Source organism: Ricinus communis, chromosome 7 (assembly GCF_019578655.1).
Source record: "Ricinus communis isolate WT05 ecotype wild-type chromosome 7, ASM1957865v1, whole genome shotgun sequence".
Taxonomy (NCBI): Eukaryota; Viridiplantae; Streptophyta; class Magnoliopsida; order Malpighiales; family Euphorbiaceae; genus Ricinus; species Ricinus communis.
The window spans coordinates 3860160-3875026 of record NC_063262.1 but is presented as its reverse complement, the minus strand read 5'-3'; the positions used below and the strand labels follow the sequence as shown (position 1 = coordinate 3875026).

The 14867-nt window shown below is 34.1% G+C and overlaps 3 protein-coding genes across 10 annotated transcripts; all 3 read left to right on the top strand.

Moving 5' to 3' along the window:
* The first annotated feature begins 1628 nt into the window (after positions 1 to 1628).
* Positions 1629 to 3617, top strand: LOC8285628 (lysine-rich arabinogalactan protein 18). Its single transcript, XM_002524916.4, has 2 exons — positions 1629 to 2350; positions 3204 to 3617. The coding sequence occupies exons 1-2, from the start codon at positions 1718 to 1720 to the stop codon at positions 3285 to 3287; spliced, it is 717 nt and encodes a 238-aa protein (XP_002524962.1). The 5' UTR covers positions 1629 to 1717; the 3' UTR covers positions 3288 to 3617.
* A 2216-nt stretch (positions 3618 to 5833) lies between these two features.
* Positions 5834 to 12325, top strand: LOC8285627. 8 transcript variants are annotated; one of them, XM_048376999.1, is made up of 12 exons: positions 5841 to 5924; positions 6071 to 6166; positions 6765 to 6806; positions 7222 to 7288; positions 8161 to 8414; positions 8991 to 9615; positions 9712 to 10347; positions 10727 to 11167; positions 11236 to 11430; positions 11525 to 11581; positions 11804 to 11866; positions 11950 to 12325. In XM_048376999.1, exons 2-12 carry the CDS (start codon positions 6141 to 6143, stop codon positions 12031 to 12033), a joined length of 2490 nt encoding a protein of 829 aa, XP_048232956.1. In that variant the 5' UTR covers positions 5841 to 5924; positions 6071 to 6140; the 3' UTR covers positions 12034 to 12325. The 8 variants fall into 8 exon arrangements, 7 of the variants coding, with proteins under 7 accessions (XP_048232958.1, XP_048232957.1, XP_015578309.2 ...); XR_007216685.1 differs by having other exon boundaries at positions 5834 to 6166; positions 11684 to 11866; positions 11950 to 12086; XM_048377001.1 differs by having other exon boundaries at positions 5834 to 6166; positions 6653 to 6806.
* Positions 12326 to 13125: 800 nt separating this feature from the next.
* LOC8285626 (peamaclein) lies at positions 13126 to 14262 on the top strand. Its single transcript, XM_025158397.2, has 2 exons — positions 13126 to 13622; positions 13889 to 14262. Exons 1-2 carry the CDS (start codon positions 13502 to 13504, stop codon positions 14071 to 14073), a joined length of 306 nt encoding a protein of 101 aa, XP_025014165.1. The 5' UTR covers positions 13126 to 13501; the 3' UTR covers positions 14074 to 14262.
* The last annotated feature ends 605 nt before the right edge of the window (positions 14263 to 14867 follow it).

Below are 14867 nucleotides of genomic sequence, written 5' to 3'. Positions count from 1 at the left end.
TTTTTATTAATTAAAAAAGAAAAGAAAAAACAAGAGGATTTTACATTTCTATTGCACATTTAGATACTTGTAAACAGTGTGAAAGAATTTCTCTTTTTTATATTTTCTAAAACTCCTTTTTTACACAGTTATTTTAAAGACCAATTTGCTTTGCTTTGGCTTGCCAGATTCTCAATTAAGAGCATAAAAAGAAAAATGTAAAAACTGCCAAGGAAAGAAAGTTGGAACGCAAAGCACAGACAGCTTTAAAGCAGGGCCCACGTTCTCGCGGTGGGCCGAGAATCCAACTAAAGCTACCCATTCTTCCCTTGCAATTATTGGCCAATTGAACCCACATGGCCGCCGGTGATTGGGTTATCAAACTAGCAGCGGTCCCTACCTAAATCATCACATACAGCTGTACCAAGGCTATAAACACACTAGACCCAACCTAAGCATAATGAATCCTTTTTCCTTTTTTTTTTTTTTTTTTATGCTAATAGTAATGTTTTTTGATACTGATAATGACATGTCAGCCAACGACAAAGTTTATTTTGTGTGGCATATGGGTTTGCTACCATTTTACTGTTTCATTTCATAGCAGCTTCTTCTAAAATATTTTTTATATGAAGTTAATTTACTATAATATTATAAACAAAAAAATTGACTAAAATATAATCAATAAATATGTGATGTAATTAAAATTTAGAAAAATTTAATGAATTATTATATAATTTAATATTTTTTTATTTTAAAAATTATAGTTTATTTTTTATCACTTTATTATTCCATAAATATAAATGTTAACAAGTAACAACTAAATTATATAATACCATTATAAAATATAGATGTTTCAGTTAAAGAAATAGTATTACATACTACATCATAATCATTTAATAATACAATTTAATATTTGCTAACAATTCTATTCATACAGTACTAAAATGAAAAAAAAAATACTTATTACAATTTGTTAAATCATAAATATTTTCAATCATGAGAACTTAATAGTATCATATTTAAATTTTTTTCAAAATTATTGAAAATAAGTCGTTTTTACCATAAAATAAATTAATTTATTATGCTAAATGTTGAAATTTCTATAAACAAAAAATTCAGTTATTATAGATATTTAAAGCTGATTTTAACACTATTTTATATATGAAAAGAACCATCACTAAATAATACTACCATAGATTGTTTATCGGTTAAATATACGTATAATACATAGCAAATTTTTTATGGAGTTCAATGGTTAGTCTTGAAAAAGAAAAGGAAACAGGAATAATCCGTAAGAAAAAAAAGTCTTTTAGAAAAGGAAAAAAAAAAGAATTAAGCCAAAGTAGATTAGTGACGTGTAACGCGTATTATTAGCATATAAATCAATTACTCCATGATCACATGCGTTGATGTACCAAGAGTGGACCCCAATCCAGACTGTGTCAAGCGCCACATTACTGTGTCTCCTTCTTGCTTAATATATATATATATAAATGACCCCAATTTATGTGGGGTGCAGGAGTTTATACGTTAATCAAACGGCTTTTAAGTGGGTCCCCTATTTTGTTAAACGATCCAGATCTATCGAAACCTGCCCGTTACTTCCTAAACTTTTATAGTAAAACGGGGCTATATATATATGCACACTCTTGTAACTATTTCTGCTATAACTCAACACAAATACACACTCTCGGACTTTCTTTTTCTCTCTCTCTCTCTGGGGTCTCTGCATCTGAAAATGGATCGCAAATGTGTGCTTAAGATAGCTTTAATATGCCTCATTGTGGCTGGTGTCGGTGGCCAATCTCCGTCCGCAGCACCAACAACAACTCCGGCAAAACCTGTAACGGCTCCCGCCAAAGCACCAGCAAAACCTGAAGCTCCAGTAGCTGCTCCTGTATCTTCACCACCGGCAAAACCTACAACTCCAGTAGCAGCTCCTGTATCTTCACCACCAGCAACTGCACCATCAAAACAGGCTGTTCCAGCTCCAGTGGCTACCCCACCAGCAGCGGCTGTTACTCCAGTTAGCTCACCACCAGCAGCGGCTGTTACTCCAGTTAGCACACCACCAGCAGCCACACCCGCTAAATCACCTGCAAAATCTCCACCATCACCTGCACCAGTTGCTGCTACTCCACCACCAGCTACATCGGCTCCTGAAACCGCTCCTCCTGCACCTGTTCCAGTTGCTGCTCCAACCGCTGCTGACGTTCCTGCACCTACTCCTAGCAAGAAGAAGCCAAAGAAGCACTCCCACGCCACCTCTCCTGCTCCCGGTCCTGATGTGTCTAGTCCACCTGCTCCTCCTATGGAAGCTCCTGGACCTAGCCTTGATGCTAGCTCCCCTGGTCCATCTGTTGCTGATGATGTAAGTTTAACATTTCTTGTTTCTAGATCTTTGACTATAATGGGTAGATCTGTATATAAAATATATTTATGGTAAATGGTGCCCTCTACTAGGCGCATTATTGATAAAAACCTGACTACATTTCCTAAAATGAGCCCATTACTGTGTTTCGAGTTACGCCTTAGTAATGCTAAATGTCGGTGCTACTAACTATAAAGACTGTTTATGTATATATACATTATATATTACCTTTTTTATAATATATACCTTACCTCTAACACTGACTTTTAAGATTAATTATAGCATTTGTATAAATATATTTCATATTGTAAATGATCAACTCAAATCTAATTACTTAAATTATGTGTTAATTATTTATTAATTTAGTTTATAGTTAGAAATATTTTTTGAAATTAGATAAAATAAAATAAAAATTTTCATTTTTAAAAGTATATTATTTTATTAATAAGCTAAAATTATATAATAAATATGTAATAATTATTTATTGATCTAGTGTATAGGTAGAGCTAAATATTTAAATTAGATATAAATTTTTAAAAAAATTTATGTAATTTAGATACTTACGTTATAAAATAAATCTATTTGAATATTTTATACTTTCATATTAAATAATTGGTGAATATTGTAGGACCTAATTTTGATCAGAAATTATGTTTGATTAACTAAACGTTTGTTTTTATTTACGACTGAGATACACGCACCAGTAATTAAATGATTAATCAGTTGATTCGCTGTGCATCTGCAGAAATGCACGTAGATAAACTTTGTTTTCAAGTGTCAAATGGGCAAATGTATAATTATTATAATGAGTTGGAAATTTAGATATTAATATGGTTTTTCTGGAAAATTGCAGAGTGGAGCAGAAACGATAAGGAGTTTGCAAAAGATGGTTGGAGGATTGGCATTGGGATGGGCAGTGTTGGCTTTCATCTTCTAGAGAGAGCAACAAGACAGATCTCATCATCATGTCCATTTTCCCTGCTGTTATATTATTTTAATCTTTTATCTTTTCTTTTTTTTTTTTTATTTGCCAGTGCCCCCAATTTTTCTATTGGACTGCTCACATTTTTAAAATTTATCATTGTTTGGTTAATTTACCGGTCAGCAGTGGGTTTGAGGTTGCTGTCTGGGGATTAACCACATTTGCTCTGTATTCAGTATTCAGTATTCTTTGAGAGAAAGGAGGGGGTAAAAAGAACACTTTGTATTTTGTAGTTTTTATTTATTTATTTATTACAATTCAGTGGCGATTTATTTGTTTTTTCTATTTTGAAAGTTATTCCAGTGTTGGGTATTTCTTTCCTTCTTGGTATGATCTTTTCTTTCCTTAGCCAGCTGGTTCTTAGTCAGTCAGTGTGGCTTTATTCCTTGATTGTTCAAGTGTTTAAAGATGGAGCAGAAGGTAAAGACAAAATAAGTAGCTTATGTCGGTAGAAACATAAAGATTTTCATACAATTGTATTATCTAAAAAATTACTTCTATTATCTACGGGTTATAAAGCTTTGGTGGTAGGGCAATAATTGCATTATTACTATAATCTTGATAATAACTATATATTAATAAAACAAAAAGCAGTTAATAATGTATATGGCTGATCTACTTCTAGTTGAGCCCATGAACTATCTCACTTTTTGCTATTGAGCCCTCCAACTGAAAATGTGCTGCTAAACCCTTAAATGACTCGGGTTACTCATTTTAAACTCTTTTCTTCACAAAAGTAACAAGAGTAAATATCAATCGCCGGTAAAAATATATGGCCTTCAGATGACAAGGAAAGAGAATACAATTTGTTTATATGACAAGGAGAAAGAGAGTAAAAAAACCTAAAACACTATCGTTTTATATTTTAAAACCTAAAATTAAATAAAATAAAGATAAAACTAAATAATAATAAAACTAAAGTTGTCATGTGTACTTCTCTATTTCTTTTAGCAGCTGAGCTAAAATCCAAAGCTTGCTTTTCTTTTTTTTTCTTAGTAGTTGAACTAAAATAAAAAACATCCAAAGGGACTGTAATATCTTGACAACCATCAAGGTAAGAAAAATTACAATGTCCACCTTTAGATATTAGTTTTCAGTCTTAGACAATCTCTAATTCTTTCCCAATTTGTTCAAGATGGCTCATCATCTCCATCTCATCCTTTAAATCTTTATTTTCTCATAATTATGTTTAGCGTTGCCCTTTGCTTTTGTATTCTCTTTACGAATATCATTCAATAGCATAACAACTCTCATAAAGAATTCACTATCTATCCATTATTTATTTTGTTTCCCCTACACCACCAATAATAAAAGCTTTAATGGAAGATTAAAACCAATAATGAAACCTAGCAAAAACCATAGTTTTTTTTATGTAATAAAACCACAAATCAAATCAAACTCACATCGTCTGCAATAGAACCTCTTTTTGGGCTATTAATTATATATAAAGTCTTAATTTTTGTTTGCAGTCACACTTGTATTTAGGAGCACCTTTCTTGAAACGATGAATAGATGAAGAAGAACTGATATTTGATTTGTTTGAAACTGATCTCAAGCTCTTTGCCTAACTTCTCAAATGATTTACAATATAAGAACCCTAACATTTTTTTTATCAAAACGTTGTTGTTTTCAAAATAAAACATATCTTTTATCATTTTTTTCTTTTATTTTATGATTTCCTCCACATGTATAATACACGTGGTAATAACAAAGTGTTCAAATATAGAGGTGGCATGTTAAAAATCTGAGTTGGATTTTCATTTAGAACCTCAGACTCGTAATTAATTATTCTATCAGAAAATGGCTTAAAATGAGTAACCCGTGTAGTTTAGGGGCTAAATAGCAGAAAGTGAAATAGTCCAGGGCTTGATTATGGGTTTTGCCATTGGAAAAGGATTACCAAACGGTGACGTGTAAATGTCTCACTGGGTAAATAATCAATCATCTTGCATTATTCCTCTCATCTATATATCCATTTCTCTCTTTTTCTGAATTTTCTTTTGTATTTTTTCATTTTCAGTCAAATGTTGAAATAGACACGTTATATAAGTTTCATTTAATTGGTACAAAAATAAACTATTCAATACCAAACTTGCAAGTGACTTCATCATTATCGCCAACAAACATTTTCTTTTTCCTTAACTCCACTGCTCATTTACACACCCATGAAATGAAAGCCATCTACTACTTCCTCTTTATAAAACACAATCATTGTTAATTAACTTTAATTTATACTTTCTAAATTCTTTTTATTCATTAAAAAACAACCAATCATATGATACCTACTATGAATGATATAAACTCTCATTACCATTAATATGTTGATGGTAAAATTTGAAATTATATATATTAATTAATTTTTTCAAAACAAATCATTTTAAGACAGAAAAATATTAAAAATATGAAATAGACAATATTTTTCATGTAAACTTCAGCATCGAGAGGCCACCAGTAGAACAAGCATTATATAACTAAGGTCCATACATTTTCTTTGTTTCAGTCCTATTCAATTTGCCGTGGTGAATTCTGAAAGGAAAAGAAAAGAAAAGGAAAAACAAGTTTTACATTTCGACATTTAATGGAACACGACCAGTCAGATATTTATCAGATGCATTATTATGTTTATCCGTTTAACATGTGTTTCTATTTTTTGTCTTTGAGAAGACACTCTGCTTATAAACTGCCTTTCCTCCTCCATGTATTGATGTATTTCTTTTTGTAACTGTCCCAACTTACAGATCCGTTGACTTCATTTCAGCCATTAATGTGACAAAAGAGAAGCTCAGTTAGCAGGATCGCCATTTTTCAATGGACATCTGCAGTTTGGAAGCTCGGTATCTTTCTTTAACCAATCTGTTTTCCTGCTTTTCCTTAACGTTTCTCTTATGGGTTCTGCTTGCTTCTTGTCTCTGAATTTCTCTTTTTGTTCTATAGAATTATGAAGCTACACAAAAGGAGTAGTGGGTTGGTGTAGTTGTTCACAGAAATTTGGAGATTTTTGTTCTGTTTTGTTTTCTTTTGCTTATCTGGGGAATTCAACTAATCATATACTAGCACAGAAAACACCAGTTAAAGAGTACTTTACATAAATTAGCAAAAGATAGTTCCTTTGTGAATATCCACAAGAAAAAGCACCTTTTCTCTTATTTAAAGCTTTTAATGACTTATTTGTATTAAGTTTAATTGGTTAATTCAAAGCTTATTTTCCCTTTATTCTCTTCTTTTTTCTCTGGCCAATTATTAATAATCATTTATTGCTTTGATTGAGCAAGTGAAACTGCTACATGTTGTTCATTAATAATTTAAAGACTAGCTTGTAGGTTTTCTTCTCTCTCTCTGTCTCTCTCTCTCTCTGTAATGGCCAATTGAGTCTACAGAGCAGTTTCTAGGAAAAGAACAAAGAACATGAATCTTCTTCATGCCATCCTGCAGTTTGTCCTCATCCTCGAAGTTTTCCCGATATCTGACGAAAAGGTGAATTCGTGGACAAAATATTATGAAGCTTCAGATAGTTGCATTATTTGTTTGGTTGTCCGATTGTATGGCATTTCACGTATGGTATGGCCATGTTTCTTTGGCTGATAATTGAAAGTACCTTCAGAGGCTGGATTTCTGCTCTATGTTATTCATTTTAGAATGTGGAAAACTGGGATATATAGTTCAATTATCATGTCAAATGATCATATTATAAATGAATTAGCAGAATTCACCACTTAAAGCTAGCTAGTATGGTGAGAGAGCAAAGATCTTTTCTTCACGCATCAAGTTTCCATATAAGCAACGCTGACATTAAGATTATAACTGTTAGTTATGAGTTTCCCAAAATGGTAGAAATTTTTATACTTGTTGCTTCCTTATTGACTCCCATCTCGTGTTCTTTTTGTGCTAGGTATCTTGATTCTTGCAAAAGGCATGAGGTGCTACCCAATTCTGCAGTACTATCATGTTTTCCTAAGGTCTTATTAATTGAACTTGCCACATTTTCTTGCTGTTATGACTTATTGTTAAGACTGTCAAAGATTTTATTTTCTGTCTTATTTATTTTGTTCCATGGCTGCATGTCTTTAGCTTGTTCTAGTTAATTGGCTTTTATTTTAAGTATTTTAGTTACTAGCATAAGCTAAGTTTCATAGATGCTTAGCCAATGCATGTAATATCTTTATTAGATTGCTTGTATGTATTAGCTTAAGATGTATTTATTTGCCGGTTTTGTTAATACACAAGTTATGTTTACCAGCCAATTCATCTTCTTGTCCATTTTCATTTTGCTTTTGCTCTTCCTAAAGAAACTAACAGTTATATAGAGGCTCAAGTTGGAAGAAGTTTCCTTCATTTAGAATTTTCTTTTCCTTTGATGCCTTTACCACTTGATGTCGCTTTGGTTATGGAATTTTGATGTTTGCTAACTGACTAAGGCTGTCCTAATAAAATTATGACTTGCTAGTCTCCAGAAGGCATAGTAATGAAGCACATTGTGGATAGCTATGATAAAAAGAAATCCTCCTCTTAGTGAACCTTACGAGTTTTTGGGTCTTGGTATAACCTGTGGAAAGCACTCTCCAAATGGAATAGAGGAATCGTGAATCTTCTTTAGCAGCTGTTTCCTTTTGAATGTTCCTTTAGGGGTTGGGGAGAATCGAACTTGTAAGGAAGACTTTCATGTTTCTTAAGATTAAAAATGGTCCAACTTAGGAGCAGTAGTGGAAGTTAAGTTCTTCATACAGTTATGTGAAAATCTTAGGTTGATCTTTCAATCTTGTATAATTTGCACATTTTAACATTGAAGGCTCTGCTCTGCTGTATCATAAGTTTCTTCTTTATTGTTTAGGCCAAAATACAAAAGTCCCGCCAGGAGAACTGTAGCATTGCAGTTTTACTAAATCAGCTCAAGGACAATGATATTTCACCCCTGATTGATGTACTCTTGGCAGTAAACTCTTCTGAAATTGATGCAGTTGACATGTTTCATGAAACACCTTGCGATTTAGATGAAGAACATGTTATGTCCTTGTTGCGAGCAATTAATCTAAAACTCCGAGCTGTTAATCTGCAAGGCATGTCATTGGAAGAGGACTTTTTGCAGTACGTATTAGCATTTTTCTATAGGTTACCATTGTGAATCTGCTTCTACCCACGTATGTCGTTTGTTTTTCATAATCCTAATGCATTATCTTGTAGTTTTTCTAAATTAACTGCAAATGTTCTGTTGTTTCGAGTCTGCCATCCTGAATTCCTTAAAATTGAGAAAAGAAAGTAAAATATGTGAGGCTTGAGGTTTTCATAACTTCTTAGAAGTCTTAAGAAGTTGAAGAGATCACTTGAAGTAACTTGCAAATGTAACTGCCACTGTATAGTGTTGAAAAAGTTAATAGATGCTTCCTGCATCCGTAATTGCCCTTGTTTCATATACTGAAACTTTAGTAGTGCATGTGAAGATTTATATGAGATCCTAGGACCCTGCTTTCTCAGTTGGCTAGAGGTCTGGGTTTCATGTTAGTTAAATTGCTCTTTGATGAAGGGCAGTTAGCCATTGTTTTGCAATGTAAATGATACATATTTGTGATGAACTGAACATGCTTGAAAATCATGAAGCCCTATTGCAATTAGGCATTCCCTATCTAAAATGTTTTAACATCCTTCTTTGTGGTATCTTTCCAGGGATCTATGCCACCATGGCTTAGCTTGCGAGGTTTTATATTTGAGGTCCACTAAAATCCAAAAACTAAATATGGCTGGAAGGTTCATGCGACTACACACCTTAAATTTGGAATTCTGTACTTCAATCACTAGTTTGCATAGGGACTGTTTTTCTTGCATGCCGAATCTGATGCGTCTCTCAATGTGTGCAACGAGGGTGGTTGATCTTTGGACCACCACTGCTGCCTTATCGAAACTTCCTTCTTTGCTGGAACTACGTTTCCAGAACTGCTTGTGCTGCACGGATACTAGGCCATGTCCTGCGTCATTTGGTAAGAAAGAAAGTGCTGCTTGTGAGAGACTTGGTTCAGCTCAATTCAATATGGGTTCATCCACTGAACTATTGCCTGCCAATACTGGAGATGCTCCTACTCTAGCTTCCCATGCTGATGGGTTGCTTTTAGGCGCTAATATATTTGTGATAAATGAGGCTTGTGAAGGAAGTGATAAGCTTTCAGTCGCTACTGATAAGCTTTCAGTTGCTAGTGAAGCCAAAATATCAAGATTCCTTCAGAAAATGGATTTGCTGGAACTATCATCTAATGTCCTTTCTACTTTGGATGTACAAGTGAAATTACAAAATGAGGCAAGTGTACTAAATGCTTAGAAGGTGAAAAGTTTAAAATGTTGATGTCTACATTTGTTTAGTTTGTCTAACAGGTTTTCTTTTGGCGACTGATAGATTGAAGACAGCAATAATTTTCTTCCAAGTGGCTGCACACAGGATTTAAAGAATTGCAAGAACTATAGCTCACACCACCCTTCACCCATCTGCTTTGAGAAACATTATAGGGAATACATAATTGCTTCATTGCCTCATTTGGAAGTTTTAGATAATCTGCCTGTTGAGAAGATGGACAAGGAAATGGCAAGAATCATCATTTCAACACACTATGAGTACTTACCTTATAACAGATGTTACAAAGAAAGCGTTTCTAACATTCTGCGGAAACGTGAGATAGGAGCAGGCAGTGCCTGCTGCCCAAATTTCTCAAAGCCAAGGCAGCAATATCCTGACGGAAAGAGTCAAATTTTCTTTTCACGGTCACTTAGTTCTGCCAAACTTGGGTCTGCTACATGGCCTCTCTTGGATCCTTTGTCTAACTTGAGTCACATAAACAAAGAAGGAAATAAGAGGCTCCGTCCTAGGCAGTTTGAATATCATCCATGTGATTCCAGTCTTATGGTGTTTGGAACTCTGGATGGTGATGTAGTGGTCATCAATCATGAAAACGGGAAGATTGTTGGTTATGTTCCTTCCACAGGAGCAATGAATAGTATTTTGGGTCTCTGTTGGCTCAAGATGTATCCATCCAAGGTATGCCATGGGCACAAAGCAACTTGTGCTGTAATGCCTCCTGCATCATTCACTTTAGACTCTTTTTAAATCTGTTTCTGAAGCCACTCAGTCTTTTTGTGTAGTAACTTAAATACGGCCAACTGTCAATTGCAATAAAGCAAGAATTATGGTTTCTAGTGGAGCCAAATTAAAATGCAAAGGTTTTATGTTCAGTTACAGTGTCTTATTTTCTCTCTTTTCATAGTAATCACACCTTGAGTTTATCTGTGTTCTGAGGATTGTGAAATTCCAGTTGCATGCTTACACCTAAGAAATCCTGGAGTGATTCTGCTTTATTTTGCTTCATTTTGATCTTATGAATTTAACTATTGCTGACAGCTTTTCATGTCTTGAACAGCTGCTGGCTGGCTCTGATAATGGTTGCCTGAAGTTGTTTGACATCAGTCATATGCCACCGAAAGTTGCAGCTGTAAATTGCACTACTGGAGTGGTCACTTTTGATGATTTTGAGCCATTGACTTCTGTTCATGTCAATTCCACAGATGATAAGTTTGTTGCCAGTGGGTACTCAAAAGATGTTGCTCTATATGACATTAACAATAGAAGACGCATACAATTGTTTCCTAACATGCATCGAGAGCCCATTAATGTTGCCAAATTTGCTCACCATTCTCCCTTCATATTTGCTACTTCATCTTTTGACCGTGATGTTAAGCTCTGGGATTTGAGACAGAAACCAGAACAGCCCTGCTACACAGCTTCAAGTTCAAGAGGAAATGTGATGGTTTGCTTTTCTCCTGATGACCAATATCTGCTTGTTTCAGCTGTTGACAATGAGGTATATACTAATTTACAAGGAAATACTCAAAAGTTTTCAGAATAAAACTAAGTATTAACTGGTGTCAGGTCAAGCAACTTTTGGCAGTAGATGGGAGGCTTCACATGAATTTTGAGATTGCCTCAACAGGAAGTGCTCATAACTATACTCGTTCCTACTACATCAATGGAAGAGACTACATTATAAGTGGAAGCTGTGACGAACATGTTGTCCACATCTGCTGTGCTAAAACTGGAAGAAGACTTAAGGATGTTTACTTGGAGGTATGCCCCTTAACGAGATTCGTAGTTTTATGCATATTTTTGTCTGTGTTAGAAGTGTTGAAGATATCTGGTGCTTTTTTCTTTTTCTTTGCAGGATAGTGACTCCAAAAATTCTCTGTTTGTTCAGTCCCTAAGGGGTGATCCTTATAGGGTGAGTTTTGTGCAACTGATGAACTTGCATATGCATAGTAACTTTCTACTTTCTTTACCAAAACACTGTCAGTGTTTCATGAATAATTTTTCTCTTTTTCAGTTTTGTACTGGTTGTCATCATAATTACAAGAACAGAAAAACTAATTTGCCAGGCCAAATTGTTATTCTGCTTTTAGTGCTGCTTTGTTTTAGCACAAGTTAATTCTGTTCTTGGAAACAGCCTTTTCACATGAGTGTCCTTGCTGCCTCCAAGCGTCCAACCTATAAATGTGAGATCATTAAGGTAACTCTCAGACCACTCTTTTTGCGTCATTATGTACTAATAAGTCATCTGTAGCAGCTGTAATCTGCGAGAGCTTTGTGCAGGTCAATTTACTAGCATCCAGTTACTCTCCCAAAGAATGTTCTGATGATCAACACGTCCGCTCATCCAGTAGTCTAGGAGGTTGAGATTAGAACTTCTTTCATGGTACATGCGTGATATTGGTATGCCGAGGAATTTACAGCAAGCCCCTCTAACTGTTGTCAGAGTTTGGCTTCCTTCTGTAAATTCTTGTTTCACCATGGTATTTAATGTCAACAGCTCGAATGCACATAGGTTTAATCTTGTATAATACTGTAATGAAGTTTCATGTTTGTATATAAAAATTCATTTCAGCCAAAAATCTGAAGCATCATTTTACTGTAAGGCTTCACACTGTTTTCACCACTTGCTAGTGAATTTGAATAGCTTGCCAATCTATTCGAAATTTGCGAATCTTATTTAAATTCTCTTCAATTTTCTTTAACAGGCAGGAAACATATCGATTCAAACTTTCTAGTCTCTTCCTCTAGCTCTGGCAAATGAAGGAAAAGAATTAAACTATGCAAGTTGGGGAACGTCACAGCCTGTAATTGTGCATTAGTTAAAGATTCTCTGTCCCTGTCTGCAATTTTCTCCTCGCAAGCCTTCATATTTTGCTCACTTTAGAAGTTAAAAAGTTAAAAAAATTGTTTAAGTTGCCTAGATCTTGGCAATCCAGGAAGGAAAAGAAAAGAATACAGTAAAGAAATGCAAAAATAGCTGCATTGGAGAACCCACTGCAGCTTTCACACTCATTCAACAGCCAACATGGCAAGTTGATAATATAATGTTTTAATTGGCAGTAAAGGACGTATGAACGCTACTTGACCAAATGACAAGATCAATGGACTAATATCTATCTTAATTTTAAAAAAATGAATGCTGAGTCAGCTTTCCAGGATTTTATTTTTTATGCTTCTGGGTTCATATATGCACAAACTGAGGCTTGAAACTTTTTCTTTCTTTTAACCTTTTTGGTACTCTGAAATTTTTTAAAAGAAAACAGACCTTTAAAATTTAAAATTCTGACTTACTTCATTACATATCTCACCAATTTGATATGAAATCTCCAATTCTAACATAACAAATGCATGCGACTATTGCTTAAACAATACATGCAATACCCTGTTATCTTTTTTTATAATATGGGGAGTTAGTATAGTAATTGACATTATATCCTTACCTGCTACTCGGAAGGTGCCTGTAGACTTCTCTTTACCATAAACATGCTTAAATAATAAGCTAAACTAAGACAAAAATCTATGATATGATGATGCCCACCCAAATAAGTACCTACTTACAGTCTGTAATGAAGCTGTACACTTTTCCTTTTTTGATTCTGAAATAAAAAAATAAAAAAATAAAAAAAAATAGCCCTTAGTTCAAATTTCCATATGACTTCAAGACCACTTTAAATACTCCTTTAAACTATCTCAATAGGCCAACACCTACTAAGCACTTCACATCACTACTACTACTACTGCCACTCTAGCTAGCCCCCTCGACCAGCTTTGCAGCGTTCTCTTTTTTGTTTACTACTACTGTACTGCATATTATCAACATAAGCTTAAAATAATGAAGCTCCTGCTTTCTACTTTCCTTCTAATTGTTCTGATTGTTAGCTCCTCTTTCCTTCAGTCCACCATGGCTGCACCTCCACCTACTGGACCGCTCACAGCTCCAAGTCCAACAGCTAGTAAGATCATCTATTTAGTTACTGTAGCTAGGATTCGTTCTTATACACACACACACACTATTTCTGATACCTCAGAAAATTTTAAGGGGAAAGAGTTGTCAGGATTCAGCAACCTGATTCAACTCCTGTATTGCAGGGCAGACACTCCACTACCAGGGATCGATAAAATTGGCCTGATCAGTATATATGTTATTATTGGATATATAAATATTTATTCTAGTTATATATGGACTGACAAGTGGTTTTCTTCGTGGTGTTTTTGAAAGGCTATTGCGAGTTGAAGTGTGGGGCGAGGTGTGCAAATGCAGGATACAAGGACAGGTGCATGAAGTATTGTGGGATATGCTGTGCAGAATGCAAGTGCGTGCCTTCAGGGACTTATGGAAACAAGTCAGAATGTCCTTGCTACAGAGACAAGAAAAATTCTAAGGGCAATCCCAAGTGCCCTTGATTAATTATCTCTAGCTATCATAAAATGCATCTCGAACCTACTTTCATATTCTTGCTCACTCGGTCCAATAAAATAATTTTCTTCCTTAGTAATGTGTGGATTCCTGAGAGGATTCCTTTTTAGATTTTTAATTTTTAATTTTTAATCAATTCCTTGTAGTTTATAAAATAAGATTTTTAACTTGTTTGACTTCTTCCTTGTGTTAAATCATATCTAAATTTTACATTGTATATCATAAACATTAACAAAGAGACTGGAATGGAAGAACTCTTAAGCATTTAAGATAATCTTATGGTACCTATAGCATTGAATTAATAGCAAAGCAATTGAGTAATTGTCCCCTAATTTATTAAACTGATTCATTTTTTTATTTTTTTAATTTATAAGGAGAAAATTATTATTGCTTAAGAATATAAATAGGGCATTAAATTAGTAGTTCAATTCTTAAATTAAAATTTTTAGAAGTAAATAAATACCGATTAAATCAAATAATTATAAAGTGGAAGTATATATAATGTGTCGTAACATGTTACCATACACGACCCACTTCTACTTTGAGCTGGTCTTTGTCAATCTTATAAATTAATTGTAATTTTGAAGAGTGTTGGGTTTCACGTGAAATGCCAACGGAAGCAATTACATATACAATGTCATTATATGGGGACGAATTATGTGACAATAGTTGGAACGCATTATAACGTGCGAGTAGAGTGGGTGTGGGTTTAATTAAAAAGTATTATCCGACCCTTATTATTTTAATTATAAAATAAAATTTAATTTTAATATTAATTTAT